Here is a 19,499-nt window from a genome sequence, read left to right as displayed (position 1 = left end):
AACCAAGAGTTTGTTAGGCAAAACTAGGGAAAGCTCCCATTAATCACACTTGCAGCTAGTAGAAATGTGGAGGCCAGGTCATGAGCCCTTTGCAGGGTAGAGATTCCTTATCTCATAGCAGCAGATATACACCTTTGAATTCCATCTCTGGTTATAGCCAGATGCAGACACTTCTAGGACAGCCTTTTATTACTGGATGGGGCTGCTAGCCCCTATGAGTCTGGGGGTTTGCATACTGCAGAGTCACTGAGAAGTGACGCATTGGGTTTATATTGATGTGGACAGATACTCATGGCTTTTTTGAATATGCAAGGGGCAGCACAGTTGAATTTAAGATTTACAATTGCAGAGTAGACCATAAAAATTCCTTGTAAATAGCCAAGATATTTCATTTTCACTGTAACATCTATTTAGTGTAACTTAATTTATCTTCATTTTACAATTTCCTACAGAGGTTAGATGAGCATCCCATTAGCAACAGACAAAAAAAATAACTTTTCAGCATCTCTGAGAAGTGAAGCACTATAATTATTTCCTTCTCTTAACAATGCAAAAATATTAAGGAGCAGATTGCTATCTGACATAAATTATCATTCACCCATTTTCGTCTCATGGGTCAGCCCCAGGCAATGAAATATAATTGCAACATGTGGTAAAGCTGGAACCTGAAAAAAACCTATGCTTCTCTGAATGATATGATATGATATGATATGATATGATATGATATGATATCAGCGCTTGGTGTTTAACATGCCTTAGGACTTCCTCTGTAAAACTAGTAATGTAAGGTAAGATGTACATCAGTGAGTGATGGCAAATGTATTACCAGATCATCTCAAGGGCTATGGCAGCATAAATCCCTTAGCTTTCATGGAGCAACAGGAGCTTAGAACAATAGAAGTCTCTGAGGGGAAAGGAATGTGGAGTAGAAACACATTTTCATTAAAAAGACAGTGTAGGATGTATGGAAATATGCATGGCATCCAGCTTCTGTGGGGGTTTTGACACACAAATATGCAAGGGAAATTCTGAAGCGTACAGAGTGCAATCACATTTCTTAAAGCCACTTCTTCCATTTAATTACTTCCTATTTAATGACCTGATATAACAAAGCTTATAGGGGCAAATTAGCTGTAACAGCATAACATAATCACGAGATAAGTTGGCCAGAGTCTGATGGCTACATCTAGCAAATTATGAAGGGTCAGAGCATGAGTTGTCCTCACTCAGTCATTGACTACTAGTACCTTTCTGGATCCAGTCAACACACCCTCCTCTAAGCAGTGCCTGAGCAGAGTAGAGAAGGCAGCATGAGCCACCAACTAGTTCTAGTACAGAGTATGGGATCCTGTTCTAGTGAGGCAACTGGGCTGTATGAACAGAAGCCACATCATGGCAGCCAGTTAAAGAGGCTATTAAGCACTCTGTGGCCTGTTTCATTTATCAGTATAAATGTAGTTAATCCAAACTGTGGACATGTCAATTGAGCCCACTGGTCCAATCATCTCAAGCTGATCAGCTGCAGTACTTGATGTCATATGGACAGAGTTTACACCAAAATGATGGGAGAATGACAAATTTATTCCACTTCTAAGCACACAAACTCCCTGACACATTTGGTAATGATTCTACTCACCAGCATTATCCTGCTGCTTGGTATTTTTGATGTATGCAGAAAATTTGGAAAAGATATCAATCCCAGCAGTGTTTGATTCCCGATGCTTAGCAGCCAGCTTGGGGTACCTGAAAAGGGAAAAGCAGTGTGAAGAGTAATAGTTTGTTACCAGCGACATAGCGATGATTCCAAAGACAATTTACAAGGAGAAAGAAAAAAAATCCTATACAAGGAACTGCAATTAAGTCTGTCATTTATCTCAAAACAACAGCTTGGCAAGTCTCTCTTAATATCCGTGCCTGTCAAGGTAGGCATTTGGGTAGTTACACAGAAATGGCTTCATGACAATGGTAATTGCACTGGTGCTTTGTGTTACTACGATCCAAGATACAGTGGCTTTCAGTCAGAAGGAAGTATAAATTTCCATAAAGGTGCAAGAGAGTTTAGCAGCTATCTCTCTGTGTTATGAAGGACAGCCATGCCTAATTCCCTACACTGCAAATGTACTCCAGGACATGTTAGTCATGTTAGTATTACCCAGGTGAAGGAACATAAAGTTTTGCAGTCTCTGAAGTGTTTTTTATAGCCATGCAGTGCAAAGGAACATATCGATTTTAAAGACCAATGCAGACTAACAATTCCTACTGATTTCAGTGGTCTTGGACCCGAGTATAGAAAATTAAAATATCTGATCTCTTGCCTCAGGACAGACCCATAGCTGCTGATTCACTTGGAGGTAAAACACTCCATAAGGAACCAAGCATATTTTCTTTGATTCATAGATTTTTAAGGTCCAAAACAGAACCAAATATATATATTTTTTTCCATTATCCTTGCATTAAATACAAAATGTTTGACTAACTGAGGCATATCTGGTAAATCTAAGTCTTTCCTTGGTAGTTTGTCTCAATGGTTAATCATTCATATTGAAAAAACAGAAAAGTGCCTTCTTTCTAATATTGAAATAGTTTGGCTATAACTTCCAGTCAGGGGCTCTTGTCGTTTCTTGATTAGAATAATGAGCACTTTTCTGCATCCAGAGCCTCTTGTACTCTATAATCAGTTCCCCTTCCAAACTTTCTAATCCACCATGCAGCTCAGAAACCTCCAGTTTTTTACTGCAAAATGCTATTCCTGGCAGAGGTATTTTGTGTGGCAATTCTCAGCACCTATTCCAAGTTATTTTTAGCTTTGTAAAACGTAGACACCAGACCCCTACAATTTTTTTTCTGGTATTGATCTCCTTAATTCTGCATGCAAGGGCATCCTGAAATGTGTACAGAGAAAACATTCTGCAGTTATTAGTCATATAAGTAACCTTCACACATGGAAGTCATCTCAATGAAGCCAGCAAGTTTCATAAATATTACTCCTGTAAGTAAAGACCGTAGGAGGGAGTGCTTTTTAGGAAGTCTTCTTAGGACATCTTTCATTCCTAGGAAATTGAATATTGACTGAAAAAGTTCTTACTTTGGAGGTGCAAGAGTCTCTTCCAAGAATTCCTCAATCTTGTTAACATCTGTCTTGACTTCTCCATTAAAAGTCAAGAAAGGTGGGTGGGTCCCAGGAGCCAGATTGTGTAGGTCGGCTGGCTTTCTGCAGATATAAAAAGTCATTAAATCATTGATCTTTATGATCAGGTAGCTGCACAGATATTTATAGTTCCTAAAAAATCAGTTTGCTCTTCTCTTCTGTAGTTTGTGGTTAGACTTTAAAACTACCCTAAAACTACCCTGAAACTACCCTATTTAATGTAAAAATATTCCACAAGTGAAAAAAAAACACCCAAACCTGAATCCCAAGTATTTTGTTATGTGCCACAGACTCTCTAAGCTAGATACAAATCTGATTGAAGTTGGTGGGGCCTTTCTGTAGGTCAAATGCTGAATCATATAACTATTTGATTGAACAACTTTTACCTTTTCAGATCAACAGTGGTGACGTTGAACACAACCCCTTTGAGCCACAGGATCATGAAGAGACGCTGGGAGAACGGGCAGTTCCCAATGCTTTCTCCATCTATACCAGCCTGAGGGACAGAAAGAGAGGAAAAACAGATTTCAGATTTCTTAGTCACTTACTTCCCTCAAGATAGAAAATTGGATGTTGAATGAGAAATAACCATTTTTAAAATAACTGACCCTGCCTGTTATTTAATGTAGTTTATCATCAACACAAAAATGGAGTTATTACATGATTCAGCCTTTGTTAGGAGCTTGAGAAAGCGATGTGGTGCCTCTCCTGAGAGTAGCTCTGAGAGTAAAGGAGATATGTCCCTTGCTGATGACAAGAAACATCCAGGAGACTGCGTATTCTTTCAATTATCTTCATCTCTACAGGACTGCTTGCTTCATGGGTATACTAGAAAACTCAGTAGAGATTTTCCTCTCTATTTAAGACTATGAACTGAAGCTTATATCATCTCAACTTGTGCTTCAGTGTTTTATTACTCAAAATGTGGCCATTCAAATCCAGATTTGAACCCAAGCACTCAGGACATTCACTCATTCTTGTCCATATCCAGTAAAGCAACAGCCTCATATACAAACAAGCAGATCCAGATAGAAATCTGCACCCAAATCCTTCCGAGGTTCAAAGCAGATTTCAGTCACTGCATTCATTCTGTTCCTATCTCTAGTACGTAATGAGTTGCCTACAAACCACTACAAAACAATAAAAAAACTGCTAGTGTTAGCATTGAGGAAACAGCCTATTTTTTCCTTTAAAAATTTATGGTCCTTAGCCATGCAAATTCTGACTTTGAGCCATGGAGGGATACAAATAACACTAGCTGAACTGAGCCAAAGCTGCATCCAAGGACAACATCCCTCTACAGTAATTATGCTTGTGGCCAAAGCTTTCAGGACGATAATAGCTTTGATAGATTTCCATTTTAATTTGTGGTACCATTGTGTTTAAAAGAATCTTATAATCCTAGTGAAGCAACCAACCTTCCATTGTTGACCCACATGAATTGCATAACTGTATTTTATGCACACAGTGTGTGCCCGAAAACGGCTGATGAAAGAGCTATGAAAACACATGTCCTTTTCCTTTGGAGAAAATATTATATTACTCTGTTTGCTCTCATAATTTTTGTCTTATTAATATTCAAGCTGTGAGGTAGCATTTCTCTGTCTTAAAGAAAGTATCACTTCTAATCACTGCAGTTCTCTGAAACATTCACAGAACAACTACAAACATTTTGAGATGTGTCCAGTTGCTACAAATTCAGGGCTTGCATGTGACATGCTTAGATGAAAGATTTTTCTCACATCTTGAACTCAGCTTTTGATGATGGATTCAAGACAACTTCTCATAAAGTTTAGGGCTACGTAAAGAGCTCTTCTCTGGGTTCAGATTTGGTTTCAAGCACTCAGACTCTATAGGTATTGGGATATGGGAGTATAGTTTGTCTACACTTTTACCTGAAATCATGGATCTGCAATATGCATGGCACTTGGCCTATACAAGAATCAGCAAAGTAGGTGAATAAGTGGTATGGCATAACGATGAGCAAAAGAAGACGTGTTTTCCCTTGTGTCTGAGGTGTGAGTAGCCTAGTTTTGCAAAACGTTACTAATTAAATAATTAGATCTGTCCTGCAAATTTCACATCAAAGTGACAGTATTGTCACAGGAATACCAGGCATCCCTGTGTTACATGCAGTAATCACTACAAAGTCACATTTGTTGATTTGGCTTTGCCTTGTTAAACCATTGCCAAGGGGTTTTCAACTTTCTATCCTTTCTAAAAAGAGGCAAATGCTATAGGAGGAGACAGTGATAGGACACCAAATTTCCCTTTGGCTTTTTCACTGTCTGAGTCGTAATCATACCCTTCATAGTGGAGCTAGCTAACTGAGCCTACAAGTAATATATCACAAGCCTAAAATTTGAAGAAAAACAAATCAATGACTGAATGGGAGAACAAAAGGGTGCAGACAGAAGGACTGATTCTCATTTTACCTTCTTTGGATTTACTTTGGCTTATAAATTCATTGATTCCAGTTGACTCTTAATCTCATTCCCTTCAAAGTGAGCATAAAACCCTGATTTGCCAAGTCCTGCAAATACCATGTGAGCAAAGGGGTCTTGCCTCACAGCAATATGCAAAGCTCCAGCCCTCCTGCAGGTCTCCATCCTGCATGGAGGCAATCTCCTACCCGTCCTCATCACCTACTTCTTGTGCTGCAAGTAAAACTTTAATCTTTTGGGGGAAAGAGATGCAGGGAGACCGTTTCCCCTTTCTCTCCAACCATACAGTCTTATATAAAGGTTAGGGGTTTCTCAGATTGGCATCTTCTTAGATTTTCTTCATCCTGCAAGGCTCTCAAGACCAGAGCAGACTAAAGGGGAGACAGAGCAGCTGAATGGCAGGGAAGAAACAGAAGTGATGGGTCTTGTGAGGGTAAGGGCAGCAGAAGTCACTGGGGACAAGAGAAACATGTGAAGTCTGGATAAAGTAAGATTCACTTGGAGATCAAAAATAAAATTAATTGTGGAGGTCAATGAGGCCTCCAACAGCCTCAAATGGTAAAAATATCTTCCCAACACTTCAAAAAGAGTGGGAAACATTAATTGCTAGAGACACATCGGGAATAGACAGAGGAAATTCCAGAAATGAAAGATAAACTAAAGAAAAAGTATAGTATGATCTCTGTTCAAAGCTCCTGGATCTGGAAGCCAGGCTCATGATTTGGGTGGAGTCTGACTCATGGGTTTTGATCTCATGTGACTGGCATAACTGAAAATACTACCACAAATCACAAGGCGAACTGGTGACAGAAGAGAGAAGAGAAACAAAATCTCTCCAGCAACACAATTTATCCATTAAATTCAGCTCTTTCTCTGCAACAGTTATAGACATGGTTCTGCCAGTTTTGTGAATCCTTTCTCATTGCTTCTAACAGCAGTCAGTAATTCAATGTTAGCACTCAGAAAGAGAAAAACCTTAGTAGGTAGTAACTTCAGTGGCTTATCAGAGTGTCTTGAGAACCCTTGTGAAGTCTATTAACTACCAGGAGGAGATGAGGAAGAACAGAAAACTTTCCAGGCTTAGTCACTCATAAATTCAAAGAAAAACAGCTTGCTTAAAGCACCCCAGTAGTGCCTAAACATGAGCCTGTTATGTATCTGTCTAAGGCTAAGGGCTCAGAAGTGCAGGAATTAAATAATACCTTCATCAAGATCAAGAACTCGGTGTATAGAAAGAAAAGAACAAATAATTGACAAGCTAGAGAAACACCACTTATCCCTTCTGTTAGTTACAAATGAGCATTAAAGCTTTCTCATGGCACTTCACTGAAGCACACAAAAGTGATCAACCACTGCTGAAAAGGAGAAAGTTGCTGATATATGCACTCTACCTGCCAGTAAAATCAGATAATTCTGATTTAATGATTGCAACTATGAACAGCCTTGAGGCTTTGTGGGTACTAGTATTAAGGAAACAGAGATTTTAAATTGCACTGTAATTCTCAAAGCTGTGAAAAGGTTTCAGAGCCTCCTCCTCTCAATGGAGAAGGATCTCACCTGAAAAGGCAAATTCTCAGAGTGAATGTGGAAGAATAAAACAGATTTGAGGATTTGCTGGGTGAGAATATTTCATCAATGCTGATCACACTGGAGTTTAACTAACAGAAGTTATCCTTTGTGGGCAAGACCACGATGCACAGCCAAAAGGTGAATCTGACCACCTTTGACTGAATTCAGTGCCTGAATTTAGGTGGGAGGAATGTAGACCTCAGTAATTGAAAAGCCTGAGGTTTGTGGAGGCAGAATTTCTGGACAATTATTTTGCTCCATCTTGGAAACATCACTTTTTCCAACTTTTCCAATTTCCAATATCACATGGAAATAAAACTTTTATTAGTTTACCTACTAAAAAAAAATATGCTTTTCTACTTTGTCTTCAGCCATTTATGTACTTCAAAGCAACCCATGTAAGGTCCTGCCCTGAAACTAGGTATAATCACATCAGGAGAACCTTACCATCATACCAGCTCCTTGCCTCTATCTAATGGCAAGAATGAACAAGATGCTGTCCTTTATTATTCATAAGGTCCTCCTCCTTAAATACTTCAGCTATTTTTAATGAATTAATTAAACCTTAAAGATATTTGTGTGCACGTGTACGGGATGCATGGACACATTACCAAGGAAAATATTAAGGAAGCTGGGGGAGGAGTTTGAGGAAAAATAAATCTTGGTGATTTTATGAGTTTGTGCCATGTATTTTTGTAAAGTAATGGTAGTATCAGGAACCTCCATCTACTGCACAGCACAGCTGAAAGACCTGAGCAGGGATCGCTTCTCAAGTTCAGGCTAATACTTTACTATAAATAAAATAATTGGAATGAACTTCCTCACTTGTTCCAAAAATAGTCCAACTGGTACATGAACAGTCACTGCAGTGCATACAGACAATGGTATATTATTTTAGCTCACCTAAAGGAGGGGAGAAAAATGAAATTTCATTTCTATTTATCCCCAAAATTTAGCAGCATTAAAGAAATACAGCACCATTATTAATGCCTAAGCATCCAGTTTAAAAATAGAAGTGCTAGAAAAAGTAGCCTATCAGAAAACACTGGTTTTTTTCCAGGAAAATAATATATTTGGTTTTATCTATTCTCCTTCTCCTGTAATTTTTCATTGCATCGATGCACAATGGTCCAGTGCTCTCTTAGAACCTGGGGCAAAGTGGGGAGATATTTTTGATGACACTTTTTCGAAAATATTTTAACAAGTTAGCAAAGCAGGCAGGACAATTCACCTCAATGTTTCCCAGTAAGGATTAAGGAGAGATTTGTTTTCATCATCCCTACAATCAAAATGTAGACTCACATTACATATGGTTACACCCTCTGTTTTAAAATTGGGAAATTGCCTGCCGTTTGACACTTACTCTTCTTACGCTCAGAACCCAAAGGGGAAGTGAAAATCCTATTTGAAACACAGAGCAGGCCAGGAAATATCCTATTTATTGTGCCATTAAAATAAAAAAATCTGTCTTAGTAATTATACCACACACACAATAGCACAAATCTCCATTGTAGGGAAAAATCATTGGCTGCAATGCCAGATCAGACATGCCAAGGTATTGCTTTAGTAAGGATCGTGGTTTTTTCCAGTTTCTCATCTCTTTTCTTTCACAACTTCTCGTAGAAATGGAAAAGCCAGTGAGCTCTTTGGAGTGCCACCAACAGAGAGGCAAGCTAAGAAGTGAATATTCATAGAGCAACACTGGTAGGTCTCACGTAAGATGTAAATCTTGTAGCACAAGTCCTGTGTATCACAGGACACTCTTGTTGACTGTGGCTCTGGTTCAGGAAAGCATTTAAGCATGTGCTGAAATACATCCCAATTCAGAGGAAGTATATCCTTGACATTAAGCATGTTCTTAAGTCCTGATGATTTCAATGGGACTTAAGCACATACTTAAGTGCTTTCCTGAATGGGGGCCTATAACAACAATAATAAATTTACTGTGCAGCATTTTAACTTCATTGGACTTTTTCCGAGATTTCATTTTGCTAGGAGAAACGTTGAGCAGCAGCCTTCCAAGGGAGGGCACGATGGAGCAGAAATGTATTCCTAAGCACACACACATGGAAATGGACCATGTGCATATATGTCAAATAAAAATAGAGCATTTGCTAGAAAGACAGTCAGGGTAGTAACAAAAAAAAGAAAAAAAAAGGAAGTAGTGAAATTTTTCAGCCAGCTCCCCAAAAGCCAGCCAGAATGTTGTCCAAGTTTGGCATATGTGCAGACGTACATTACAGATGTACATAAGCTTAACTCAGTCTGCACTGCTGGCCAATTTGAAGGGAACTGGTTTGTTACACTCAATTCAAACCAGCTGAACAGTATGTCAGTAGGGTTGAGGAACTCCAAGGAGCTGCCATTGCACTTCTCAGGTCTCTGCAGAGAGATTCATTTGTACTCTTGAGACATTCAGGATTTTCAGGAGATGGAATCACAGTTTGGAGACTTCCTGGGTGTCAGTAATTAAGACATGACAAATATTTTCTTTAAGTTTGGTAAATCATTCTTTTCCAATTTTTTGTGTTCACATGAATGGCAGCATGGGCAGGAAGGGACCTGTCATACAGGTCAGCTTCTTCCTAGGGATAAGCCTTTCACGATGGCTTAGGATGTTCACAGTTAAAGATCTGTTGACTCAAACTGGTCCATGTACCTGGTGCAGAGCAGATTCACCTGCCACATCAGCTGAGGTCCTGGTAGCAGAATAGCTGCATGCACAGGGATCAACCTGTACAAATAAATCTCAGTTTTCTTCAAGGGCTTTGGTAGAGTCAGTGGCCACTATGTAAATTCTGCATGAAATATGTTCTTCTTTGAAATAAACTTTGCAGTGCCTGAGGACCCCAATCACTCTTGTGCAGTTTGGATTTAGAAAACTACAGAAGAGATGCAGGTATTATTACATCAAAATTATTCAAGCCATTGCCTCTTCTGCTCTTTTTAAAAAGAACTAGAAGTGTGTGACTTGACAAGTATCAACAGAGTAGAAAAGCACAGACTGGTCTGACACCCTACACCAAGAAATTATTTTATTCTCATTTATATTTGTAGCTCCCTGACTATTGCATGTGTTCAACTTCATGAGAAGTTGATGGTAGATAATCAAAGGAAGTAGAAACTCTAATGGAACTTCCTACAGCAAAATATATATAGAGAGATATATATAAACATATATATATATATGAATTAAGGCTGGACTGAAATTTTATTTTTCTAGGAGACTCATGTTCCAGCGTGCTCTGCTGTAAGGAATTTCTACACACCAAGTCTGACTTTTACATGGGGTTGTACAAAGGAAAAGTGTCCAGAAGAGTGAGAGTCATTCAGAACTATCAGCAGTATTGTAGAGACAAACCACATACAGAGCATCTTTAATTTATACTCTTTCCACGTCAGCAAAACTACCAGCCGGAGGATGGGTAGTAAAAGCAGGCTGATGTTTTCAAAGTGGCTAGCAGTTTTAGATCTCATCAGACAATTTAAAGGCAGCTGACTTCTTCATAAGTATCAACTCTCTACACTTGGAAAATCAGGCTATGAGCCACTCAGAAGGAATAACTCTTTTTAAGTTTTGGCAAAATTTTGCTAGATATGCTTTGGGAGTATCACTGATGGTGGGCTTCTTGAGCAACTAGGCAAAAAAAAATTAATACAACAGTTGAAAAAAAAATCTTCACTTGATGAATAGTCTTTTGAGGAGCACATTTGGAATCTGATAAATACATCTGGAGTCCTGGACTTTGGCTACCCCTCGCAGCCCAGCTGGAGGGTGGGCAGGGTGCTGGGGCCACGCAAAGCTAGGATGGCACAGGGTCCCAATGTGTAGCTCAGCCAGAACTCACAGATGCCGTGGCTGCCTGGCACCCCTCACCGGTGAAAATTTCCTTTCAAAATTACTGAGACTATTTCGGTTTCCCTCCTTGCAGAAAACCCACAGCTTCTGTTCAATAATGCTGTGACTGTTTTAAAATGTATGGTTTAGACTTAGAGCAATTTAGAGGAAATTCTTCGAAACCCAGAATTGCCATTCTTATCACAGCACTCCGTAGCAGATGATGAACAGAGTTCATGTGCTTCTGGAGAGGATGGGCTGGAAATGTATGTTTCTTTCTTGACCTGATGCACAAAAAGCAACCATCCTTTACACTTCTTCCCGAGCCTTTCCTAATCCAACAAAGCAACTGTATTTCCACCACTTACCAGTACCATGGCACAGGATCATGTGTACACACATTAGCCACTGGATGTAACCATAGGAAAAAGCTTTTAAAAGCTTTGCTTTTTGGGAATCCATCAATAATTCATTGTGAGATTCTATAGGAACAAGATGAAAGCTTACATATCTGTAATTTCTTGCGATCAACATGTAGAAAGATATTGGAACAAACAAACTACGCTCAAAAGCACATGTGGAAATCTAAGGTTGGTAAGAAAGGACAACATGGACTTATCAGGAGCAAATGACACTAAACCAAGCAAATTTTATTCTCTGACAAGGTACCCAGAACCATGGGTAGGAAGTTAAGCAGCAGGTATCTCAAAGCTGACTTCTGCATTGTTTCTGACATAAGCTCCAGATTGCATTTTCATAAGCAAAGTAGAAAAATAGGACCTGAGTGAAATCTCTGCAAAGTGCTTGCATGAGTGATTGAAAAAATAATTCTGGAGTAGTAATATTCAAGTTTTCTGTTATTCTAGAAACACATAACAACTCAAGGTAAAGGTTTACTACAAGATGAGTCACATTTCGTGCTTCCATTAGCAAAATGGAGGATGGAATAGACAGAACCCTTCAAAATTTCCTAACAGCAACAAGCACAGGGAGGTTGTTGGTATTTCCCAGGAGAGAAGCAGACTCCAAAGTGGCACTAAGAAGTCGGAACAAAGTGTCTGAAATCACTTAAATGGAATTTAGGAAAGTAAATCTCAAGGTATAAGATGGAAAAACAAAATAATGGCCAGATGCAGGGTGGGGAATAGCTGGTGAGGCTGCGAGGGCGAAGCGAAGGAGGTTTTACGTAAGCAACAAACAATGTGAATCATCAGCCTATACATCTGCAAGTGACAGAAACAAGATAATAGAATGTACATGTGATGTTCTACCACTACATAACAGTCCTCAAGCTGTTAAGACTCTTCTATAAAGAGGATGATGATCCATTGTTGTTCATGCCCACAGAGGATAGGATTAAGTGTTACGCTTAATTTGCAACAATAAAGCTTTAGGAGGAAATAATCCAGTGTAATTATAGGACTAAATAAACACAAAGTGGGTTTGTTAAGGAGATTGTATAATCTGCATTAGTGGAGGCTTTGAAGAAATCAAAAGAAAAAAGTTGGTAAAACAGGTCTTGATTTATTTCATCCTGCTGCAGAGTGGAGAGGGTGCATCGGATGTTTGAAAAATCCTTTCTAACAGTATATATTAGTGCCTCTGACAACAAAGCTGATCTTGGTCTCAAGTGCTAGACACTTGGTGGCACAGACTTCTGCCTTCGTCTGGCCTGCACAGGTTGATGTCTGGTCCTAGTAAAGTCAATGAGAATTTTGCCTGTGACTTTGATGAGATCAGAATTTCACTCACAGGTTTAATGGCCAGAAGGGACAATTATAATAATCTTTCTTGATCTTTTGCATAATATAAACCATAGGTTTCACTCAGCCTGTAGCCAACATCTTGTGGTTGAACTAGAACATATGTTTAGAAAGGTTTTTCAAGATAGACTTAACGCTAGACATAGAGTGGTAATAAAATCCCCTCTAGTGGTGTGTGTTTGCATTGCAGGGTGAAGTCTTCACTCCCGTGGAAGTGGACCACAAACTTCCCATTTGTAGATTTTTGCTAAAGGTAGCTAACTTGCCCCATCCTTTATACACGTAATATTTTTTTTTTCTTATCGTTCAGTAGCATTTCTTCTGTATGTGGGTTTAAGCTCTGGAAGGAATCTTAGTCACAGGATTTGGGCAGTCACACCACAGCAGTACTTAGAAAACGGTCACAATTTTAGTAATAGTCGATAGGGCTGCTCAAGCATCAGCTCCTGCTTGGTTATCTTGTGTACAACAGTGTATCTCATAGGAATAGGTAAGGACTTTGAACGAGAAAGCAACAAATTATTTCTTAAGACAGATAAATTTGTTCTGCACTGTATTGATACTGGATGACTGATGGTTGTTCATGCTCTGCACAGATAGAATAAAACTCCTGTGTTTTGGAAGCCTGTGTCTATAGGATCATATTCTGGTTTTGGCCTTTTAGTGTCATGGTTATTAAATGGATTATACTGTAATACATCTGATAGAATTTGGTAACTAGTCAACATACAAAACATTTCCACTAATGGCAAATATTCCACTGACTTCAGTAAGACCAGAGTCATACTTTCATTAGTTTCATTAGATTCACTAGTTTCTTTCTTATAAATGATTAAAACCACAATTGGTTTTATGGGCTCAGGAGCAAGAATCTGGGAATTAATCTGGTTTAGCTATTCACAAAGCACCAATTATAATAGTTTCAAATAGTGATGATTCTATACCCTGAGAGTTGATCAGATTTATTATAAAAAACATTCACCCAGGAAAACTGCAGAAAAATAAAATGAGGGATAGATCACTGGCAAAAGGTGTCACAGGCAATGCAAATTGTAGTCAAATTATTCCTGTTTCTAGTAGAGATCAGGTGCAAATAAAGGGGCCATTTCTCCAAAACAAGCTCTGTGCAGAGCAGCGGTTCCCATTACAGTATCAGAATCCTGCATGCAGTTTTTCTTGTAAGAATTAAATCTGTGCACATCTGGAATTTGAATGTCTGTTAAAAATCTGAGCCGGGGACAGTAATCTGGTTGTATAGCATATTCTGCAAATGTTGATGAATTGCAGCCAAATTTCCATGCCTCTAAGCAGCATATCATACTAACAAATAATAACAGCAGCCAGGTGCTGAAAGTTAATGCTGAACCTGAAATCAGATCCAGAGCTGAATAATTTATTGAAATTCCATGACTTTATTTGCACTATTAGAAGAGAGAGTCACTTGCAGGCACTGCGAATAAAGGTCTGGATGGGGGGAGTAAGGGGGGTCAGTGATAAGGGCATTTACCACCAGCACAGTCCATAGTTGGCCCTCAGTGGCCTCACTTATAATCATAGAATCATAGAACAGTAGGGGTTGGAAGGGATCTTTAGAGATCATCTAGTCCAACCCCCTATCTTCATATCTTATTTATCATCATACAAATATGGTCCATCAGGGACTTCTGTCAATTTAAAATGAAAGAGCAATCAGTAACTATCAGGAGCTATCCTTCAGTGGGCAGGACTTGGTCTTTCAGTCTTCTTCTGCATCTCCAAAGTTAACAGCATTGCAGAAGGTATGAGAGAAGCTTTATCCTGATATGCAATGAATGTTTACGACTTTCACCAAAAGCAGATCAAGCTGCACTGCAAAGGATCCGCACATTGCAGTCTCAGACAGGTCTTTGGTTTGGTGTTTGCCTCTTGGTATGACATCCCAATTCAACCCACAATACCTTCACTAAAATAGTTATTTATCAATAAAATATTACCAGCCTTACTACCACGGGACTACAAATGCAATATGAACATATTTTCTAGTTCCCAGCTACTCACAGATAAATCACTACAGAGTTTAGTGTTTGGGGGATATTTTTAATATCTTCTCATCTGCCAAAACTGCTGTATTTGTTCATCTGATCATTTACACAGACATACAGTCAAATTTAGGCATTAAAGGGGGTGTTACACTACTAGACAAACTTTTTCTGATAGCCATCTACAAAGGAGGAGAATGCAACTCTCTCTGAATATTTCATTAAACAAGAAACAGAGAGCAAGTACTGGGTTTGTAAATGTAAATACCTGCAACAAAAACAGGAGTCTAAGACATACACACAAACAACAAGTAAACATTCCTTGTGACTCATCTAAAAGCACATCAATTTGTGTTTTCAATATCAAATGCTCAAGAAAAGAGAGTGATGCTTTCCAAAAGCTACTGAGAAATTTTGGATAAGTGTGTATTAGTAGTAAAGTGCAATTTACAAGTATTTTACAGTACAGACTTCTGAAATTGATGTAGGAGAAACAATTTAAATAGAAAAAAACAGCTGGATCAGTGAGTGGAGTTTGGACCACATTTCTTGCCTACTTGCCATGTCAGTGCAGGATAGTTTCTTAAGTCTCTGTGTCTATAATATTTGGGTCAGTTTGAAGTCCTACAGTGATGTTGCTTCACAAACTTCCCAGAGGAAGTGGTTTTGACAATTTTCTCAAAAGACATTTTGACTTGATGGTCAGACTGAATTTCTCTTAATTTTATCCTGTTATCCAGCATGGAAAAAAAAAAAAAAAAAAAAAGGTTTATTTGAATGCTATCTATTAAAATAATTCTTAATTTTCTTCCCTTTATATATATAAAATCTTACTTAATTATGCCATTGCCACTTCTCTAGCACCTCTTCACCTTTTAGCATCTTTTTTGCTTATGGGATCCTTGACCATGTTGACTATTGCCAATATCATAGAATCACAGAATGGTTTTGATTGGAAGTAACCTTAAAGATCATCTAGTTCCAAACCCTATGCCACGGGCAGGGACACCTCTCACTAGACCTGGTTGCTCCAAGACCCATCCAACCTGCCCTTGAGCAATTCCAGGGATGGGACAGCCATAGGCTCTCTGGTCAACCTGTGCATTGCCTCACCACCCTCACAGCAACACTGAAATCTGTCCCTGTCTCCCATCCCTTTGCCTGACTCTATTTCTCTGACATTATCACCCAGTTTCCTTGTTCAAATTAAACATATCCCACTTGATACAGTGGAAATGGACTGTGACGAGGAGATCATGCACTGTAAGTGCCCCACTCATTTATCATTATGTTCATAGGAAGGTGCCACCTTCTCCTCCTCTGAAGACAATGTCCAACCGAACTCTGTAAGTCAGTCAAATCTTTATTCTGCTTTCCTCTGGCTTCACTGTTCTTTTATGATCTGCAACACTGCAGGACTAATTAATGTCTGGCACTCTTACAGACAAGATCTTTATGTTTTTCCTGTCTTGGGCTTAACAAAATAGACACAAAAGACCATCTGAACCTTCTAGGTCCTATTGTCTGTTCTACAGGAAAATGTTCACTTCATGGTCACTAAAATGTGTTGCTACAGTTCAATCTAAACAATCAGGCTTGAGCTGATAGAGCTGGATTTTGTGCTGTGATAGAAGCACATTGTGCTTACTGTAAAACTTAAAGTTTTCTATTTTATGCTTACAGATGCATATTTTATATAAACTATTTTATATATTTATTTACAGATTTATTTTATATCTACAGTTTGTTGTCCAATCTGTTAAGAACATGGTTAATCTGTTTCCCAGCATGGTTAATCAATTATAATCCAGACCTTGCAACCTTCTCGTGCCATAGACAGGTAATTGGGCCTGACCACCATATCTAAAAAAGGGTTGAATCTCACCCTGCTTCCTTTAAGAAGTTTCTCTGGAAACGTTTTGGTTTATCCTGTGCGTGAGTTTCCATTTGCAGGTTGTCAGAGAGCTCTTCGGTTGAACAACAGCAATCTGCAGAATGATATTTGAACCCCATATGTCAAGCACCCACTGAGAAAAGCTTATTGGAAGGTCCAGGTTAATGAGGTGATTGAGAAACTACTATTTGGCAAGAGAATTTCTGAACATTTTATATGTATTTGTGTATAGCTAGGCCAAATTCACTCAAGTACCTAAATAAGCTCTGAAGAATTAGCTATTTTTTTAAGTTTAGTTCTTATTCTCTCTGAATGAAGGGTTTCTTTCTATTATTATGAAATGCTAAGTGCACTTGAAAAATAACAAATACAGAGAAATCTCACAAATATACACTTCCAACAAAGAGCTAAACATCAGTCAGTACAAAACCCCTCTTTCTGACAGCATGGCAAAATGTGATTACTGCTAACTGCACTCACTCTCAGTGATCCTGGATATGGTTTTAAAGAAATGTTAAAAACCCATTCAAATAAATAAATAAATAAATGTGATTTTAAAAGACATTTTTAAAGTAATTTTTTCTAATTAATCCTTAATTTTAATTCATTTTAATTATTTTTTCAAATTAATCCCAGAGTGGAAGAGATGTCCAGGGGCTAGTTAAGAAAAGCCCCTCTTGCCCATGGGAGCTGCAGCAAGGCACTGCCACATGTGCAGATAGGCCTGGGAACAGCGACCAAGGTCAAAGGAGAGGAGCATTTCCGTTCCTTGGAAAAGAAAACCTGACATTTCAAGGTTTGTCTCTTTGTCAGGAGAGTGGGACTGCACTTCCTCTAAGTTCCCCTCCTGGTCACATCCTTCCTTGGCTCTTCAAGGTTGGAGCTGGGTAGTTGTCTACAATCAGCATTTTTAAGAATTACTGTTATTCTTGTAGAATCATCACTTTTAAGATAAACATCGAACCATCAGGCCATCAGTCAGAGATTATGCTCAGCCCACTAAGACAATTTATCCCTGTAAACACATATTGTAGGGCTGCTGTTTTCAGTGTACCAGGATAGGCAGGTGGATACTTCCCAATCTGAAACAAGTCTTCCTGCATGTATGTTCATCTGCCTTTATTACAGACCAAACAGTGAGAAGTAGACTGACAGGGTGTTTAGAGAACTTGGAGATGGACTACATTCCAAAAGATTACATTCATCCACTCTGAGGAGATTCTTGCAGCTCCATCTTGGTGCATGGTGAGTGCTTAATGCAGAGGAAGCAACAGGTCATTTTTGAACCTCAGACAAGGCTCAGGTCTAGAACTGGATCTAGAGCTTAACTTGGGGACTAAGATATATTGACCTTAGAAAGAAAGAAACCAAAATTTCAAAGCTAGAGCACATCAATACAAGAAAGGGCAATTCACTAAATCAAGGCAAATAATATTATTCCCTGTGAAACTGCATGAGCAAGTCAACAGTCAGAGAAGAAAAGTGAATTTAAATGATCCAGTTTCTGAAGTCTGAAGTGAAAGTCTGAAAAAAAAGGCTCAATAATAAAGAGGTCTGGAGCACTGAATCCTTTGGCATGTCTTGAACATTTAAACAGAACTGGGTACAAAGAAACAACTAAAACTGCCATTCTGAGAGATCCTGCAACCTGCAAGAATATTCCATGATTCAACCTCTCTTCATCCAGGAAGAGCTTTTTTAAAAAATACTGTAACTAAAATAAACAAATGAAACAGGTCTCCAGTTGCACACTGAATCAGCAGCAATGGCTCATCACAAAACACAGGCCAGTGAAAGAAAATCATTTCCTCCCATGATATGCATTCGTATCTGTTTGAAGCTGCCCATTCAGCAGCTAAAAGCAAAAGGAAAGCAGTAACACAACGTGCCTGTTGACCCACACAAATTGAATCACTATCTAGAAAAACACCAGCAACAACAGTGATAATCCATCAGGGCCAGTTCCTCTGAATTCCACTTGTTTTGAACAATACACAGGTACAGACACACACCAGCACCCAAACCAACAATGTGACGGGTGGCATGCCTCAGGATATTTATTTGGGGCTTAAAATGTCACAGGGAAGACAAGCTTGGCAATTGATACAGAAAAGCACCTGCCCAATCTGAGAATTAATTCACTATTTTGTGAGGAATTAAACCACAAAGCTTGGGTAGGTTTTACAGTCATTCTTCTATGTAAAGAGAAAAGAAGGAATGCAATTCTAGCTTGACAAAGTACCAGGCTACACAGAAATGAAAATGAATGTTGGTGCAAGCGATTCATAAGAAATGAAACCAAGGTAAAGGGATGTGGCATGACTTAGGCAATGATGGACAGAAAGGGAATTCAGCTCTTATATCTCCCAATCCAGCTCTTCCTTTATCTCAGCCTCAAAGTCTGACCCATACCAACACAGCACTTAGTGCCCCAGCCAAGCCAGCACCTGCTCAGACTTTGGAGGCCCTTCCAAAATCCAGCCACGGCATAATCAGGCAAATATAAGTAATCACATATTTGGCTATCACCTGAACTATTTCCATCCCATCATCACACCCAGAACACGAGGAGATATTCTGAGATACACAATAAACCTCTGAACATCATGTCTATCACACTGGCTTTGATCAAATTTGTGCTATCTTTTAGAGATATAGAAAGCCAAGATTTCTTCTGTGCTTGAACCACGCCCTGTTCTGGTTTGCCAAGATATACTGGATTGCAGTGCCTTCCTAGTTTGTAGATTTTATGGCTTGTTTATTCTTTTATTATTTCTATACGTGTTTTAATTCAGCACATCTAGTCTTAATCTGAATCAGAAGAA

The 19,499-nt window shown here is 38.9% G+C and overlaps 1 protein-coding gene across 2 annotated transcripts in view; it reads right to left on the bottom strand.

Annotated features, from left to right (window-relative positions):
• CLIC5 (chloride intracellular channel 5) overlaps positions 1–19,499 on the bottom strand; it is an 80,092-nt gene that overhangs the window by 27,150 nt on the left and 33,443 nt on the right. For both annotated transcript variants that reach the window (XM_061990175.1, XM_010206641.2), the window contains exons 2-4: positions 3,535–3,644; positions 3,086–3,211; positions 1,637–1,743 (exon numbers count right to left, since the gene is read on the bottom strand). In XM_061990175.1, coding sequence (XP_061846159.1) covers positions 1,637–1,743; positions 3,086–3,211; positions 3,535–3,644 — 343 coding nt within the window. The remainder of the gene's footprint in view (positions 1–1,636; positions 1,744–3,085; positions 3,212–3,534; positions 3,645–19,499) is intronic.

This window comes from Colius striatus, chromosome 2, assembly GCF_028858725.1.
Source record: "Colius striatus isolate bColStr4 chromosome 2, bColStr4.1.hap1, whole genome shotgun sequence".
NCBI classification, from domain to species: domain Eukaryota; kingdom Metazoa; phylum Chordata; class Aves; order Coliiformes; family Coliidae; genus Colius; species Colius striatus.
Note: the sequence above shows the minus strand (reverse complement) of the source record. Positions and strands in the feature narration are given on the sequence as shown.